Below are 19106 nucleotides of genomic sequence, written 5' to 3'. Positions count from 1 at the left end.
GGGGGGAACTCACAGCGGAAATTTATATAAATTGAAGCCCTAAAAACTCGATTATAGGGCATTTTTATTGACGGAGGGATAAGGGATGGAGCTCAGGGAGTGTCCCCGATCTTTTTTTTTTTAATAGATCGAAATCAGTTTCGCCTCCCCCTCCGTTTTTTTGAAATTGAAGTTCGAAAATGCAATTCTAGACAAACATTGAAGATTTTTCGTGAAAGGGGTTCTGGTGCTCTCCCCTGGAAAAGTTGTTAGTTTAAAAGAATTTATTTTCGCGAGTCCGTCGTAATCGCGAAAGTTAAAACCTCGCGAAGTATTTTTATTTCAACTTTTGATTTTGTTCATTAAAAATTCGCGAAATTTTCAGCTCGCAAATTCACCGTTATCTTCATTTTCGCGAAAATTACGGCTCACGAAAACAAGAAGTAGGGGAATGTGGCGCAAAGTGAAATAATTAAGATGACTGAGCTATTTCAAAATTAACCCTAGGGTGGTTCAAAAATACATGTAAAAAAAGAGTTTCTCCTAGATAATGGGACACCCCTCAATGTTTTTAGACTTGTGGAATATATGTATGCTGGAAGAACTTTAGCTTCCTACTTCAACTGAAAAATGGTGTTCAACCCCCTCCCCCAAACTTCATACCTATGGGGAGTGGGGTTAAAAAAATACATTGAACTGAAAAACAATGCTACATATTACAATATACACTATAGTAATATGCATATACATTGCATTAAAGTAATAATTTACAAAAAAAAAAACAGCTGGGGAAATTAAATATTTTTAAATTTGTAGCATTTTCTATACTACGGCTAATGTTAAATCAAGGGGTCATTGAGCACCCTCTTAAAATTTGAGTAAGAAGCTAAAACTTTTACAGCATAATACTATTAGTAAGTCTGAAAAATATGGCATGTCCTGGACTTGAGCTGGAAAAAAAAAATTTGAACCACCCTAATGAACACTAGGACTCGACCGATCATAGGCGGATTTAGGCCGAAAATTTTGGGGGTGCAACAATAAAAAGGATCTGGGGGGGAGGGTATTCTCGGAACAACAAAGCAGTGGCGAAATCAGAAAATATTTTAGGGCGGGGCGCACTTTTGTGTCTAAAAAACGCGATGTAAACCATACTTAGTAACATTAATGGATCGGCAATTCTTAATATTTCAAACTGCAGAAAAAATCTTAAACGAAAGTCGATGTTTTTAGAAGCAAAGGGTGAATAAAGCTTCTGGTTTGGAATGGGATTCACGCCCCAGAAAAAATTTGCAATAGTAGTTTTGAAAACGCAGTTTTACAGTTTTTGGTGATATTTTAGGGGAAAGAAAGGTACGTGGGGGCTCCAAGGCTATCTTTAGAAATTTAAGGGGGTCGAAAGCCCTTGTTCAAATATTTTCCAAAATTAAATTCTTAAACATATGAGTGTAAGACCATATTTGGTAACGTTAGAGATACTGCAGTTTTTCAAAACTGAATCTTCAAAAACGCAATTTTAAACGATTTTCGATGTTTTTAGGCGATTAGAGGATTTTGGAAATTTGGTGAAAGTAAAGCCGAAAAAACGAAATTTGAGATACTCTGTAATAACTTTGGCTGGAGAGAGGGCTTCGGAGAAGAAAAATTTTGGGGACTAATAGAAAAATGAAAACAAAAAGGGGGAAAGCGAATATGAAAGAAAGAGGATTGTGCAAGGAAGGGGGGGAGGCACACAATTCGCCGCCGAAAATCTGAAGCTATTGAAAAGTTTAATTGTCAATATTTTCTTTTTGAAAAAAAACTAAGGTTTTTTTTTTTCAATAATATTTATTTTTTTCTTCTTAAAATAATTGCGTTTTCCCAAAATGAGATCTTTTCTTCCCTTTAATAATAAAGAACTTTAAAAAAAAAACATCAGCTCGGCATTTTGTGGGGAGAATCACCAGTATTGTGCCCCCTCCCCCCTGAATGCACCACTGCAGCAAGAAGTCCGGGACTCCTCCTTCAAAAACTTTTGAAAATTTACTTTAAAAATGTTGGTTTTTAGTTGATTTCGGAGTAGATTTTATTGATAAAGTTTGTTGCAACAGTCATGTTCTTTTTTTTTTTTTTTTTTTTTTTGGACTTGATTAGCCATAGTTGGTTCAAAATAAAAGAAATTGTGTTAATATATACGAATAAATACCGAATTACAGAACATACAATTATACTATACAATAACACAGCACTGAACAATAAATTGTTTGAGAAATATTTTTATTTGCATGACATTTTTTTCTTATCAAATGTATAAAATTACTTCAATTCTTAATATGAGCACAGCTATATTTTTCTCGCACTAGCGATGTGTGGTGATACACTGGATTTGTTTTAAGTAAATTTACTGGTATAGCAGCTATGAAATTTTTTTTACCTCTGCGTTTCTGGGTGATATATACTAAATTATTTTTTTTTTTCAGAACGCAACCAAAATTTTTGGGAGTGCGGCGCACCCCCTGGCACCCCCGTAAATCCGCCTATGCGACCGATGCATCGGCCTGGCCGATGCATCGGCGCCGGTGGTTCAACAATTTAGCCATCGGCATCGGCGGCCGATGCTAACTTGCATGAAACATCGGCCCATCGGCCTTAAAAAACATCGAAAAGCCGATGGAATTGGCCGATGTTTTTGAAAAAAAAAAAAAAAAAAAGGACCTTTGTTTTACTTTTTAATACAAAGTAAAGGGAGTTATTATTTTCATATAAAATTGTTTACTTAAATTTCAGTATGAATTTCTATTTTAGTCACCCCTGAAAGAGTTTTTAACACTGCATTCAGGTACCAAACAAGTTAATTATTGCGCTGTTTCTTGCGGCTGGATGTGCGTATGTATCTCTCATAAGTCATAACTCAAAAATGGTAAGCTGTAGAAGGCAAAACATGCTTTTCGCATGTGGCGTGTGCGTACGTTCCAGTTGTGCACTTCCCTTTTTGTTTTCGATCGGATATTCTAAAAAGCCTATTAACTCATTTTTTGTGGCTATTAATTATTTATTTCAATGCAAAACTAATATAGTGTCTCAAACTGACGATCATTTGATGATATATTGCCCAATTAGAGACCATGGAAACAAATATAAGATGGCGAAACCGGTTTTGTTTCATTTTGTTAGATTCCCGTTGAACCGACGGTAATTTTTAATTTTTCGATATTTGTAATATGAATCACAGTAATGCAGTCTTTTCTGCATCGCTTCGGCGGAGCTACAAGTTTGGGGCCCGTCGAAATACATTTTGGGGCCCTATTTCTCTATCACAGAAGTTGTAAATCATTTATCATAAGCATTTTTGTAACTCCTACGGTGCCCCTATGGTTATGGGGCCTCTCGCGCAGTTGCAATATTTGCTATATTTTAAATCCGCCACTGCACGTCAAAACAAACTCGGGTGTAAGTTTTAAAAGTGTTTTCTGCTCAATGTATATGATTATTTTGAACTCTATTTTTTACGACTATTTTTTGTATTTCCGAGAACACTTGCGTGCCCCTCCTCCCACTCCCTCAATTTCTGAAATTAAACTCTAGCTGTACTTCTGAGTTGTTTAAAACTAACACCGTTTATAAAATTAGATTTTTTTTTCAAGCTTTATCTATTGTTTAGGAAGAATTTAGAGCATTAATGTAAGAAATTGATTAAACACGTTTTGAATGGTGACATAATTCAGAAATCGAAGGGACTTTTGAATTTTTTCTTCGGAAGTGCTGAAGTAGATTCAGAAACTCTTTCGAGGCGTTGGTGGTAGTGGTTCTGTACTAAAAAAAGCAAGCCGAAGTTGGGGCCAAAGTTTAATGTTTTGAGTTACTCCAAAATCAGAATGTAACCCCCCTAACCCACCCTCGTCGTTTCAAGCATTTCTTAAATATTTAACGATTATTTATTTTGGTCAAGAAATGTCATTTTGCGTATTTCTTATACTTGTTTCACCTATATCTCGTAATGCGCCATCTTTTTTTGCATCATTAATAGTGATCGATTTTTTTTTTTTTTTCTGTTGTAAGTAACTATTTTTATGTATTTATATAAAATCAATGAGTAAGTTATTTTCGTTTTCATCATATTTTTAATTAGAGACGTACCGAGTAGCACTTTGGCCGAGTAGCCGAGTACCGAGTACTCGGCCTTTCACTACTCGGCCGAGTACCGAGTTACCGAGTACTCGGCCTTTCACAACTCGGCCGAGTTACCAAGTACCAATTATGTTTTAACAAGAACCACCGACACACATGTGATGAATTTTGAACTTATTGGAATAGTAGTATAGACCTCCTTGTCCATATAATAGTTTTTAAAATTAAATTCCTGGTGAAATTTAATTATGCATTATATAAACAATTTTGTTTGTCAAAAATTTTGCCAAAAAATGATTTTTAAAATTAAAAATAAATAAATAAAAGGTATGATTAATCAAGTTGGAATTAAAACAAATTACAGTAAAATCCCTCTAATGTGGACACTAACAGGACAATTTTTTTTGTCCGCAATAGAGAGGTGTCTGCAGGACAGGGGTTTAATAATGTTATTTGCATTGGAACTGGGGAATTAAAAATTGTCCGCATAAGAGGGGTGTCCGTTAGGAGGGGTTTCACTGTATATCAATCAATTATAGTTCTAGTCCGCCAAACATAAATATTTTTTTAAAGGAGATAAAACAAATGTGCAAGAACACTGCAGACACATGTTCCCCCCCCCCCCCTTACAAGGAATGTCTTTTTCAGTGCATAACATGTGAGCTAGAGAAGGTAAAGACATTCAGCAAAAAAATCCAACTTTTGTCGGATGCCTTTAAATCCACGAGCTCCCATTTTGTGCATAGAAAAAGGAATTCCTTGTAACTTCCAAAACACGTATCTGCAGTGTTCCTACACTGTGCTTTTAACATTGTTTTATTTCCTTTAATTTTTTAAGCAAAGGTATTTTTATATTTTTTATAACTAATTTTTGTTTGTATCAAATATCCATTTTTAATATAAAAATTCCATATTTTCTATACTTGCCTTTTTTTGCATAATTTTTAATAAACAAGTTTAATAAACTTTGGGGACATTAAAAGAAAGATTTATATCATTGAAGCATAACAAACTTCATTATTCTCAAAATTTAAATTTGACTTATAAATTTTAATTGTAAATTATTGCAGAATATAATGCTTGCCTTTTTTTTAATATAAATTTTGGTATCTGTCTTGGACAATATTCAATTTTTTGCAACTACTCGGTATTGGCCGAGTATCTGATCAGAATTTGGCCGAGTACCGAGTACTCGGCAAATTGGCCGAGTATGCCGAGTACCGAGTAATTACCGAGTACTCGGTACGTCTCTATTTTTAATAATATGTTATAGAAAAGTTCAAGGATTTTCTATTATGCATTTTTTTAAATTTCAGAAAATTATTGTTAAATTAAAAAACTTAATTTGAACTTGTTTGTAGTATTGTAGTGCTTCATAAAAGATTAATTAATCAAATTGTTCAATATTACGTGTGCAAACTTCAGATCAAGTAGTATATAGGACTCGACCGATCCATCGGCCTGGCCGATGCATCGGCGCCGATGGTTCAACAATTTAGCCATCGGCATCGGCATCGGCGGCCGATGCTAACTTGCGGAAAACATCGGCCCATCGGCCTTAAAAAACATCGAAAAGCCGATGGAATTGGCCGATGGTATTTGAAAAAAAAAGGACCTTTGCTGTTTTACTTTTTAATACAAAGTAAATGGAGTCGTTGTTTTCATATAAAATTATTTACTTAAATTTCAGTATGAATTTCTATTTTTAGTCATCCCTAGAAGAGTTTTTAATACTACATTCAGGTACCAAACAAGTTAATTATTGCGTTGTTTCTTGCAGCAGGATGTACGTATGTATCTGTCATAAGTCATAACTCAAAAATGATAATCTGTAGAAGGTTAAAGTTTCGTATGTGGGGTCTGCGGACGTTCCAGTTGTGCACTTCCCTTTTTGTTTTCGATCGGGAGTTCTGAAAAGCCTGTTTACTAATTTTTTGTGGCTATTAATTACTTATTTCAATGTAAAACTAATATAGCGTCTCAGACTGACGATCATTTGGTGATATATTGCCGAATTGGAGACCATGGAAACAAATATGAGATGGCGAAACCGATTTTTGTGTCATTTTATTAAATTCCCGCTGAACCGACGGTATTTTTTAATTTTTCGATATTTGTAATATGAATCACAGTAATGCAGTCTGTTCTGTATCGCTTCGGCGGAGTTACAATCGAAATACATTTTGGGGATCACAGAAGTTGTAAAATATTTATCATTCGCATTTTTGTAACTCCTTCGGTGGCCCTATGGTTATGCGGCCTCTCGCGCAATTGCAACATTTGCTATATTTTAAATCCGCCATTGCACGTCAAAACAAACTCGGGTGCAAGTTTTGAAAGGGTTTTCTGCTCAATGTTTATGATTATTTTGAACTCTATTTTTACGAATATTTTTTGAATTTCCGTGAACACTTGCATGCCCCTCCTCCCACTCCCTCAATTTCTGAAATTAAACTCTAGTTGTACTTCTGAATTGTTTAAAACTAACACCATTCATAAAATTGGAGATTTTTTTTTTCTAACTTTATCTATTGTTTAGAAAGAATTTAGGGCATTAATGTAAGAAATCGATTAAAGACGTTTTGAATGGTGACATAATTCGGAAATCAAAGGGACTTTTGATTTTTTTTATTTTTTTTATTTTTTTTTATTTTTTTTTTTCAGAAGTGCTGAAGTAGATTCAGAAACTCTTCCGAGGCGTTGGTGGTAGCTGTTCTGTACTAAAAAAATGAGGAAGAGGTTGGGGCCGAAGTGTGATTTACTCCAAAATCAGAGGGTGACCCCCCTAACCCTACCTCGTCGTTTCAAGCATTTCTTAAATATTTAGCGATTATTTATTTTGGTCAAGAAATGTCATTTTGCGTATTTCTCATACTTGTTTCACCTATATTTCGTAAATTGCCATCTTTTTTGCATCATTAATACCGATTGATTTTTTTTTCTGTTGTAAGTAACTATTTTTATGTATTTATATAAAATCAATGAATAAGTTACTTTCGTTTTTTATAGAAAAGTTTCAAGGATTTTCTATTATGCAATTTTTCAAATTTCAGAAAATTATTGTTTAATTGAAAAATTCAATTTGAACTTGTTTGTAAAGCTTCATAAAAGATTACACAATCAAATTGTTCAATACTATGTGTGCAAACATCAGACCAAGTAGTATATGTATTCAGTTATTAACTTGGTGTAAATATTGAGTTTGTTTATTGTACCTGCGTTTTAAGAACCTTGCTCTTTTCATGGCTATTTTTTTTTTCAGCAAAATGTATGTCACTGTTACAGCTTTTATGAAAAATGCAAACTTTTCTATTCATAAATTTTAAATAAGTATAAAAATATTACTATTTTGATTTAATATTGTAATTTATCTGTTACCTTTTTTGTTTAATTTTATGACTAAAAATGTCTACATGCAATCTTTCCACTTTAATTGCGTAATTTGTTTACGGTTTCATAGTTCTGTTCTTAATTGTTTTTTTTTAATGATTAAACAACGTAATTTAATTTTTTTAACTATGTTTAGTATACCTAAATCCATACATTATTACAACATTACTGAAATCTTAGTTAAAAAACGAAAAAACAAATCAATTGGTTATTAAACAGTCTCTTTGTTTTCCTTCTTTTTTTGGCTATTGTTCTTTCTCTTTCATCATACAGCAGTCAAAAAAGGAGAAGCATAACTACACCCTATACAGATTGTACGTAGTACGATGCAAACGTTCGGGGACAAGCTGTATAATCGGGGTAAAGCTGTACTCAGAATAGTTCACATTACCGAAGCACATCCACCTTCAAAAGGTCGCCTTAAGGTACTATGTACTTCTGCCAGTGTTCATATAACTTTTGGAAACACTCCTGGAAGACATTTTTCGCTACCTTCTGTGATGCAGCTTTATCTTCTCCTGAAGAAAGAAAGCGGCGTCCATGCAAATGTTTTTTTTTTTGCTGGGAACAGGTAAAAGTCACACGGAGCTAAGTCCGACGAAACGTTACGTTATTTGTTTGTCATATCAGAGTATTCACCAATCGAACCGGGCATCTTCAACATGAAAGTCGCCTTCTTCCCCACGATGAAGTTAAAGCAGCAGCGCAAGAGGCTTACAGAAATTTGCGATAAATGTCTTCCAGAAGTCCTTCTAAAAGCTATACGAACGTTGGCAGAAGTGCATAGTCGTTCAAGGTGACTATTTTGTAGATAGATGTACTTCGGTAATGTGAGCTATTCAGGGTAAGGTTTTATACAACTTGTCCTCGCACTTTTAGATCATACTACGTACGTATAAGTTTTCAACTTACTATTTCATAACGTTTTTGAGTGACGCAAGTTTACGCGCATGAAGACATCAAAAGGGAGTTTGCGATAATTAACTAAGGAGGCGTTCAAAATGGATATTTCGGTCATCTATATGTTCTTAGCTACATATGCATGTACAGAAACGCCGAAAAAACTTGTGAAGTTTAAATTGGGAGATCATAAAATAGAAATTTAGGTCGAAATCTGATTTTCTTTTGTGATTAAAATTCCTTATTCGTAGAAAGGAAGTAAAGTGAAATGAATCAATGATCCTTTAAATCTCTAACAATTTTAGCAATTCATTTCTGTTAGATTTTTTTTTTTTTTTTTTTGCCATCGACCAACGGCATCGACCATCGGCCATTTGGAGGAAAACAATCGGCCATCTTTGAACAATCGGCCAACAATCGGCATCGGCCCATCGGCCAAAAAATGCCATCGGTCGAGCCCTAATGAACGCATTGGTAATTTATTTTGAAAATTACAGTGCATAAAGAAAGAACATTGCATTTTATAATAAAACTAGCAATGAAACAGTACTTTTTATTTTTGGCAGTAAATTTGATCCTTCAAAAAAAAAAAAAAGTGGAAAATGTTCACTTTTTTTTTGATGGGGAAAAGTGAAAAATGAAATATTTTTCTAATAAAATATTTCCTATCAAATTATGGAAAAAATTTTTGATCAAGCGAATAATTAAATAAAAGGTTGAACGAACAAATGAAAATAAAAAAAAAACTGTAACCCTCTTCCTCCAATCAACTCTAATTTGAATTCTGAAACTTTGAATTCAAATTATGTTTTTCGCAATCACGAGTTGCGACAAGACCCGACTCATTAGAGTTATTGTTTCTAGAAAAGGCTCCCCCCCCCAAGCATGTCCCTCCTCCTGGGTGGTTATGTGTGTATAGTTGTGTGTGTGCAGGCTTACGTGTGTGCACGTAGGCCTGTGTATGTGTGTAAAGGCGCGCGCGCGTAGGCGAGGGTGTATGAGCATACGTGTGTAGGACATGGACGCCACCACCCAGCAAAAGTGGATTCCGGAGGACAGTGTTCAGGACCAGCCGCGCCGCCGCCAGTGGGCGGTGGTGCTGCTGGTCCAAACTGAAAAAGGAACCACAACGTCAAGGACTGTCAAATGAGAACAATAAGCAATCGTGATTGCTCAATAATGAAACAATAAACAAATATTTAAATAAATTAATTAATTAATACATGAGGAAAAATTAAATGTAGGAGTAAAAGAATGATTGAATAAGAAAATAAGTTAATGAATAAATAAATAAGTGAATTACTAAATTAAAGAATGTGAATGAATTAATTAATAAATGAAAACACTTAAGTGATTTAGTAAATGATTGCCTGAGTAAATGAAATAAACTATTTTACTTTGCCCCGCAAGTACTTGACTAATTGTAAAAAAAATATTTAAAATACAAATATGCTGATTATTATCTTAACAAATACTGCACCCAATATTAGAAGGTCTCAATTAATATTAAAAATATTAACAACAAGAACTTTATCATTTTATAGTAACAAAGATAATTTTTGACTTGCACCAAAATATTACAATAAGCGTATCATTTTTTAAATTGCCTGTATTGTCAAATACTTTAATCTTCGGCTGTATTTTTTTCCTGACTGGAGTAGGCTACATGTGATACTATACGGTTAAAATATGACTCGATAGGTGGTAATAATGTAATAGTAAATATTTCACTATTTCACTTTGTTCCGCTATTTTACTTTGCCTCACATTCCCCTACATGATTTTAGATTAAATAGATGACTGTCCAGAAATAATGTCATGCTTTGAGGGGGAGGGGGCTTCATGAAGTTGTATTAATAAGAAAAGAGGGGTAGCAAAAACACATCAAGCATATTTTAAGAAAATATATTTGTGAAAAATAGAGTGACATGTGAAAAAAGAGGAAAGGGGATCAAACATATTGAAAAAAAAAGGGAGGGGGTAAATCATTTTTGGACAGCTCCTAAAAAGCCACACTGAGATAACAAGCAGTAGGGGAACGTGAGGCAAAGTAAAATAGTTAAAATGACTGAGCGTTTTCAAAATGAACGAATTGGAAACTGGTTTTGAAAATTACAGAAGAAAGAACATGGTATTTTTTTTAAAAAGTCTTGCATTGAAACATTACTTTCGTTTTTGGCAGTAAATTTGCGTCTTCAAAAAAAAAAAAGAAAAATTTTTTTTTTCATGGGGGCAATGTGAAAAAAAAAAAAAAAAAAATTCTAATGAAATATTTTCTATTCGATCATAAAAAATATTTTCAGTTAAATGAATCAGTAATTAAAAGGTTTAATCAATAAATGAGAAGAAAAGAATGAGAACAAAAGAAAAGTTAAATAAATCAATTAATATATGAAGAAAAATAAATTAGTGGGCAAATGAGTGAATGAATAAGAAAATAAGTGAATTAATGAACAAATAAGTGAATTAATGAACAAATAAGTGAATTAATGAACAAATAAGTGAATTAATAAATGCAAAAATTTAAACGAATGAATTAATCAATGAATAAGAAAATGATTCAGTAAATGATTGAGTGAGCAAACAAACTATTTCACTTTGCCCCATCCACTTTGCCCCGCATGTAATAAATATTTAAAATGCAAATAAGCTTAATTAACTAAACAAATACTTCACCGATTATTAGAAGGCCTCAATTTATATTTAAAATTTTAAAATTTTAATAAAAATAACTTTATCATTATATATATATATATATATATATATATATATATATATATATATTTTTTTTTTGACTTACAACAAAATATTACACTATAAATGTCAATTTTTAGAAATTGCCTGCATTATCATATGCTTTAATCTTCGGTGGTGTTTTTTTTTTTTTTTTTTTTTTTTGCCTGTAATGTAATAGATTGCATGTGATTCTAGTATATAGTTAAAATATTACCCCAGATAGGTGTCAGGTAAATATTTCACCCACTAGCGCAGCCAGAAATGCCTTTTGGAGGGGTTTTTTGATCAAAAAATACCTTCTGGGGGGGGGGTATCAATAATACCTTCTGGGTTGTTTTTTTTTTGATCAAATATACCTTCTGGAGGGTTTTTTTTTTTTTTTTTCAATCAAAAATATCTTCTGAAAAGAATTTTTCATCAAAAATACCTTCTGAAGTTTTTTTTTTTTTGGGGGGGGGGGGGGGGGATCAAAACATTTCTTTCATGTGCAAAACTACTGTATTAGAATTTGCATTTATGTTAAACCAATGGCTCTGGGGGTGTTTTCACCCCAATACCCCCCCCCCCCCCATCTCTGTGCAACTGATTGCACCATTTCATTTTGCCTCCCATTCCCCTATTTTTAAATAATTACTTTCAAAACAACTTTTTATTCACTTACTTATTTATTTATTTTTGTAAAAATGTTACATGATAATTTTCGCTTCTATGTCGTATGCTGGTGTTTTCGCGAATTTATACTCAACTTTCGATTTTGATGTGAGACATTTATTTCCCTTCGGTATTTAAAAAAATTCTTGATCACAAGAAAAAAAAAGCTTAAAAATAAGAAAAGTAAAATATGAGAGGTGTTACTGAAGCAAGTAAAGTGGAACCGGTGAAAGTTTATTATTGTTGAGATCTTTTCCACGTGCTGAGAAGAAAAAGAAGAAAAAACGCGCGCCAGGAAATGATTGAAAGCTGATAGTTTCGTAAGCTCCCGCCTTCGATCTCAGCAGCCTATGAATGCGAGAAAGAGGCGGAGATACGGGGAAATGTCTCCGCCTAATCTGGCCGTGTGTTTGTATCGTGTTTTTTTTTTTTTTTTTAAAGTTACAAGATGCATTTGGTTTTGATAAACATTTTAGAGCATGGAGTAGAGTTAATTGCTCAGCTATTTATCCGAAAATTTATTCATTGAACCAGCCTTGATGTTTTGAGGAGTGATTGAAATTAGCGCTTTATTTCACATAAATATTTTTATCAATTCATTTTTTAAGGTTTTTCTTTTTTTTTTCTTTTCTTTTGTCAATTAGTGATCGAAAATAGAAAAAAAAAGCTAAAGATGGTTTAAAACGGTTGAAAGGTTCAAAAATATATTTTTTAATTTATTCATTTTTGCCAACAACCGTTCAAAACTGCTAGTTTATTTACATTTTTTATTCGTACATCATTTATTGCTGTTGCATTCAGAAATAATCTTTTTAAGGGGAAAAAATTAAATACTCATATGCAGGGGAAAAACTTAAATAATGATATACATATTTTATAACATCTAAAGGCATATCTAAAAAGATTTATTTTCTTACAAAAATACATAAGCTTATAATATCTTTAAAAAATTCAACTTTTGACGACCTGTCAAATTGAACATTAAGATTACAAAATGCTAGTGTGCAATGTTTTTAGTGATCTTTGAAAATGAAATCAAAGAAGTATATTCTTGTTTTTGTGAAATCGAATGTCAAAACGCTACATATGTAATGTTTGGCAGCGAAAAGCAAGTTCTATACAAAAAATAGCGATCACTTTTAGGGGACGGGGGGAGGGGAGAATAGAATTTCTCCGAAGTGCCACAGGTAAGAAAATAACTGCTAAAGACAGGGGTGTCCATCTTCCAAGAGCAATGGCACCCCAACTTCAAATACTATGGAACACCATCCGCAAAAACGATCCCCCCCCCCCCCGCTAAAAGAAAGAGCAACCCTCTAAAAGAAACTAAGACCTCCTAAATGAACCCCTCTAAAAATATTTCATTTACGCAGAAAGCTGTTTGTTTTAGCTGGTACATTCTACGGCAGGAATGTTCTCCCCGCCCTAAGACCGATGGAGCACCCCCCCCCCCTCCCAGGAGGAAAAAAAATTCGGCGCTACAACCAAAACGAAAATTTTTCAATGGTCAAGGATAATATCCTTAAAAACTCTGTCCTAAAAATTTCAATAGACCACCTTGTGTTATGCCCCCCCCCCCCCCCAGTGGACATCGTTGTTTATGATAAACATATTTTTAAAAGCATGAAAAGGTTTTTTTTAAAGAAAATTAAGAAATTTATTGTTTCGTTTATGTTTTTCGTCGACACAAAATTCTGATGAAATTAATTTCCTCTTCAGACCAAAACAGAAAATAATTACAGCAGGCATTTAAAAAATGGACAGCCTTACGCCATCCCCGTGATGTAAGATGAGGCAACTCGCCTCTTCCCCTCCGCTTCCCGTCGTGCACTTCCTCCGAGTGACGTCAGAGGGGGTGAGTCCCACTGCTAAGTGACTGAGTCGGATCACTATCAACAGACAGACAGGCCTGCGATCGCCGCGGGAGAAGGCAACACGCGCCCGGCGAGCAACGCGTCTGGGTACGGCAGAAGAGAAAAAAGTTGTTCCATCCCTCATAACCATTTCTACCTCAAGCAGCGGGCTTCTGTTTTTGTCCGTTATAAAGAAGAGTGTTGGTTCTATCGAAAGGAATTGGACCCGCATCTGTCATGACTCTGTCCGTGTGACATCGCAGCCGAAGAAAAGCAGGTGCAGACGATAAAAATTTTCCTACCCAGCATGCCGTAGCGGCAGCCATGTTTTCGGGCCTCTTTGTTAATGGAAATGAGTTAGACATGTGTACGTAGGGATTGTTGACTTTTTTGTTCCTTTTTTTTCTGTTCGGTTTTATACCTAGAAACGTATGAAAGCGGAGCCTGGAAAAATATTGATGAAATGTCCCGAAGAAAACAAGAGAAGCCGCAGCCGAGGAAAAACTTGATCAGAGGTACGATTTTATTTTTATATTGTTATTTTTCCCTCGCCCCATGGTGGAGGCAAAACTTTTTTTGCAGGACGTTTTGCGTTCTACGCGCGCGCTCTCTGCTCCCCGTTTTTAAATGCCTATTCATTGGCGCTCAAAACATATGGTATCAATTGTTTTCTTGGATGGATTTGTAGGCAAACACTGATGATGAGATGAAAGAACATCATCCAGAAAATAATTTTAAAAAAAGTTTATATTCTTACCGTTTCGTTTTCTTCGCGCGCACAAATAAATAAAGATATTTTGTGTATACTATTTTGCTAATTATTAGCGCTTTGTTATAATGTGCTCGTATCTAATGCAGTTTGTACATTTCAGTTCTTTTTTTTTCACTGGTTGAAACAAAAACATGTTTCAAATATGAGTAATTTGTGTAATACTATCAATATTTTTTATTATTTAATAAATTACCCATATGTTTTTGCGTGTTGAAATAGAAAAATATTTAGGAACGTTTTGTTTTGTTTATCATCAATATTTTGTTATTATTTATCATACCTTATTTTTAATTTGTTCCGGCTAAAAACATTCAACAAAACTAGATTGCTATTTATATCCAATATTAATTATTTTTTTAAAAAAAAGTTATTTTAAGCACTTAAATTTTTTAGTTTTTTTCCAATAAGGTTTAAAGCTCTCCAATGATTGCGATTAAAATTCTTTTTTCAGTAAAATTACCAAATTTAACATATTCACCCCAAGGAAGTAGGCGCGTAATTCAGGGAAGGGGATCAATCGCCCCCCCCCCCCCCCACCCGCTTTGAGAGAATAATATAAGTATTTAAGTGCAAGTGGGCGTGGTTTTGCTATGTTTTAGGTACAGTTGACATTTAGTATGTAGCCCTTGCCCCTTCCTCCCTGAAATAAATTGAAATGAGTGACCTGCAAGAAAATATTTTCCCATTTAGGAACATTTAAAATTTACTGAATAATTAAAGCGGATCAACCTGTTCAATCGTTGCCAATTGTAAAACTACAGGAGAATTATTATTTTTTTAATTTCTTAGACAAAAAAAAAGTTCAATTTTTTTTTTTTTTTTTTTTAATTTCAACGTGAGAGCTAAAAGGTTTTCCAACTGCTGAAAAATTTAAGTGTAAAGAAAAATTTATCTATATTTTCGGTGCATGTTCTACTTCAAAAGTTGTTCAAAAGCTAACCGGATTTACTTTCGTCTTAACTTTCTTTGTTGAGCTCCCCCCCCCCCCGCTCCCCTCTCTCTTTTTAGCTAATCAAAATTGGGCAAAATATCGTTCAAGCTAAAGTAAAATGTGATAATTTGGCTCATTGTTCGCTAAAGCTCTTTCGACTATTTATTTATTTTTATCCGAATTCGGCTGTTTTCTTTAAAGTTGGGGGGGGGGGGGGGACAGATCGACAAATGTATTTCCTCAGCTAATGTGCCTACTTCGATTTTTTTTTTTTTTCATTTGTTGAACTAATTGATTTATTTTCAACTCCCTTTTGTTTTAGCTATGTATTTTGTACAAGAAATTAATCTTATATCATGCTTTTATTAATTTTATATTTTTAGTTTTTATTTCTCCTTTTTTTTCAGAAGCTTTTTTAGAAAAGCGGGCTAAAAATATGATTATAAAAATTTCTAGTTTTAATTTATTAAAAATAAAATTATTATTACATATCGTCTTTTCATTAAAAGAAAAAAAAACTAATCAATTTTTCTTTCTTTCAATTGTTTCGAAATTTAGAAGAAATAATCCATGTTTTTTTCTTTTTTAATATTTTTTCTTTTTTCAGCACTAATTTTCTTGTTTCATTTTTTTTTCTTTTCTGTTCTTTTATTCCTTCCCATTTTTTCCATTGAGTCTTTATTGAAAGAAACAATTAAAATTGCATGACTATTTGTAAAACAAAATTAGGATAGCGTTTTTTGTTGAAAGTAATAATTATTTGAAATCAAGTGTTATGCAATACGTTATTCTTCTCAATTAAAAAGAAAACGAAAAAGAAATCTAAACGTTAAGAATTTTATGTATCTCATTTCGTTTGCTCAATCTCCAATCATTTCATTATCCATTGGAATATTTTCCTTTGCATGTATTATTTACAAGTTCATATTATTTTAACTTTCACGGAAGTTAGAAAATTGCTATTGCATATTGTTTGTTTTGATTGTTTAAAAAGCAACGTTTGTTTTGATTATTTTCAAGCACATAATTTCTAGTTCTGATAATAATATTTTTTAATACTACGATCAAAATAAGCTGACAGCCTGCCTTTATCAGGAGTCATTCCTATGATGAGAAAACTTAGTCCTTTTTTTTTAATCTCATTCCTTTTAGCAATATTTATTATTCAGAGGTGCCCCCCCCCCTAAGAGCAAGTGCGCATCCTCCCCAATACCACGAAGCCCAGCCCCCTTAAAAAATACCCTTTAAAACACCCCTCCCTAAAAAAATTTAATGGCTCAGTCTGTGCCATGACCCTCCCCCCTCCTCCCGCCCTAGATGGGCACCCCTGTATTATTATTATTATTACTTAGTTTTACGTCATCCAACTTGGAAAGTGTTGTATATTCGATACTACCGTTGTATCAAATACTTTCCAGGGGAAAGGGAGCAGCGAGTATGATTTCATTGTCTATTGTCTTTTTAATTAAATTAAAAAATATGATACAGCTTTCAAAATAATGTAATTATTCGTATTTCTCATAGTAATTTTGAAAAACCTGCGATATTGTCGTCATTGTTGTTGATTTGATCCATTTATTATTTTATTTACTTTTATTATTATTATTTTCAAGTCTTTTTATTTCTTGACTAGTGGTACCCGCACGGCTTTGCCCGTAATAGAAAAATTAAAAGGTCTTTTGGTTCGCCTGTATATTTACAAATAATGTATGGTGAATTTTCTTGTCAATTGGCTTGTGCCCATGTTACGGTTCCACGTAATGATAATTTCGTAATTTACTCGTCCATCTTATGAGAATTTTGTTCTTAAAATTGGAATAGAAAAAGAACCACATCGAACTTTCGAAAAATCGCTTCGAAGTGCACACCCCCATACTACAAACTAACTTTGTGCCAAATTTCATGAAAATCGGCCGAACGGTCTAGGCGCTATGCGCGTCACAGAGATCCTGACAGGCAGAGGGACTTTCAGCTTTATTATTAGTAAAGATTTAATTTTTTGAATTCTTTTTGTAAATTTTCTTTCTTCAAATAAGTTATATTCATGGTACTCATTGTTAATGTCTTGGAATTAAATTTATTTAATGGCAGTTCAAAAAAAGAGAAAAAAATTATAAAATACGTTTCGACCGAATTTCAGAAGTAATTGTTTTTATCAAAGTAAACGTATCAAACTTTTGTATTATGATGACCATAAAAACCATGAACCACAGCGCAGTGAGAAGTTCTAGTGCAGGAGCGTGCACAGAAATTTTGTGGCCCGTCACAAATGACTTTTACCCCTTCATATATATAAGGGTAATCAATATGAGCCCCTTCATATTGTTTACCCTTACGTCTTTACAAAAAAATTTACCTCGCATTTCAAAAATCTTGGGCCCCCTTCATCCTCGGGCAGCACTCCCCTGTTCTAGAGGGAAACAGCCCTTCAATACGATTTTACACTATGCTAGAATTCACAATTTGGTCAAAGAACTGTGGGAAGTACCCAATACCCCCACCCCCCTCCCTCCGTCCAGCTCAAAATGGAAGTTCGGACAGTTCCGTCATTTAGGCAACCCCAACTCCCCTCTCCCAGCGAATCGTGTAAACAGTGTAATTATTTATGCATCCCCCCCCCCTCACTAGAAAAATCTAAAATGACAAACCTAATGAGGGACATTTTTTCAGATTTGAACTTTTTCACGGTTTGTTCAGAAAAGAGGTCGCGTATATAAAACACTTTCTCTAAATAAAGATCTCTTTTTTGTGGAGACTTTGGAAAGGAAAAGTGTTTCTGACGCTGTATTACATTGAGTTACCTTTATAGCTGTATTGCGATGCAAGGGTGCTCATATAGGGGAGCAAGTGGGGGCTCAAGTCCCCCCCCCCCTCCCTAGAAATGAGAACTTCCTTGCTTTTAGTGCTTTTTTCTTTGCAAAAATGTATAAAAATTTCTTTTCCAGCCATTAATGAATAAGTTATGAAAAATGTCAAATTTTAATGTCTCTAATGTGTACTGAAATTGGTTTCCACGGGGAAAATGTTCTGTTAAACCATGGGGAAAACACAAAGTTAGAAATTGGTGAAACGACCATCAGTTAATCAATTTTTTTCTTCTAATTTGTTGTGTGTGTGTGTGTGTGTGTGTTTTTTTTTTTTTTAATTATTTCTTTGGTTTCATTTTGAATGTTTCCTATTTTGGAGGGAGGGCAGCTGCTCTTCCTTGCCCCCCCCCCCCTCTTGATAGGTCCATGCCCCGTCCACCAGACATTCGGTTCTTTTTGTTTTTGTTTTCTTAAATTTAAAACGTTTACTAAGAGGCCAAAATCTTACTCTGTGTATATTATATATATTCCAGCTCAGAATTTCTCAACCTTTGGTGTCTATCGCTCTAAAAACAATGTCAAAATTTTAAGATGATCCATGTGTGTTAGGGAGGGGGAGAGAGGAATGATATAACATACATTAATTTGTTTGTATTCAAATCTTTGGATCGAAAAAAAAAAAAAAAAAAACAAATATTGTTTCTTTGTACCGCAGCGTCTTATCAATATTTCTCAAACTGATGGAGCAATTGCCCCTTTCTGCATCCACCCTCCTCGAATAACGGCCAGATTACATTTTTAAAATTAACCACTACGCTGCTGTTAGGCTCCAGTTTAACGATTATAGATATAACAATAGCTAGATGGTAAGGAGTGCAATATTTCGGTTTCAAACATATCGTTCAATACAGCCTCAATGTCACTTCCAGGAAGAAAAAATAAAGAATTTTTACCCGATAACATCACACACGGAAATGCCG

The 19106-nt window shown here is 33.8% G+C and overlaps 1 protein-coding gene across 1 annotated transcript in view; it reads left to right on the top strand.

Moving 5' to 3' along the window:
• Positions 1–13710: 13710 nt before the first annotated feature.
• The window catches only part of LOC129220858 (B-cell lymphoma/leukemia 11A-like), a 135773-nt gene continuing 130377 nt past the window's right edge, over positions 13711–19106 (top strand). Inside the window, exon 1 of the mRNA XM_054855289.1 lies at positions 13711–14131. Coding sequence (XP_054711264.1) covers positions 14080–14131 — 52 coding nt within the window. The 5' untranslated portion in view covers positions 13711–14079. The remainder of the gene's footprint in view (positions 14132–19106) is intronic.

This window comes from Uloborus diversus, chromosome 4, assembly GCF_026930045.1.
Source record: "Uloborus diversus isolate 005 chromosome 4, Udiv.v.3.1, whole genome shotgun sequence".
Classification (NCBI taxonomy): Eukaryota; Metazoa; Arthropoda; class Arachnida; order Araneae; family Uloboridae; genus Uloborus; species Uloborus diversus.
Note: the sequence above shows the minus strand (reverse complement) of the source record. Positions and strands in the feature narration are given on the sequence as shown.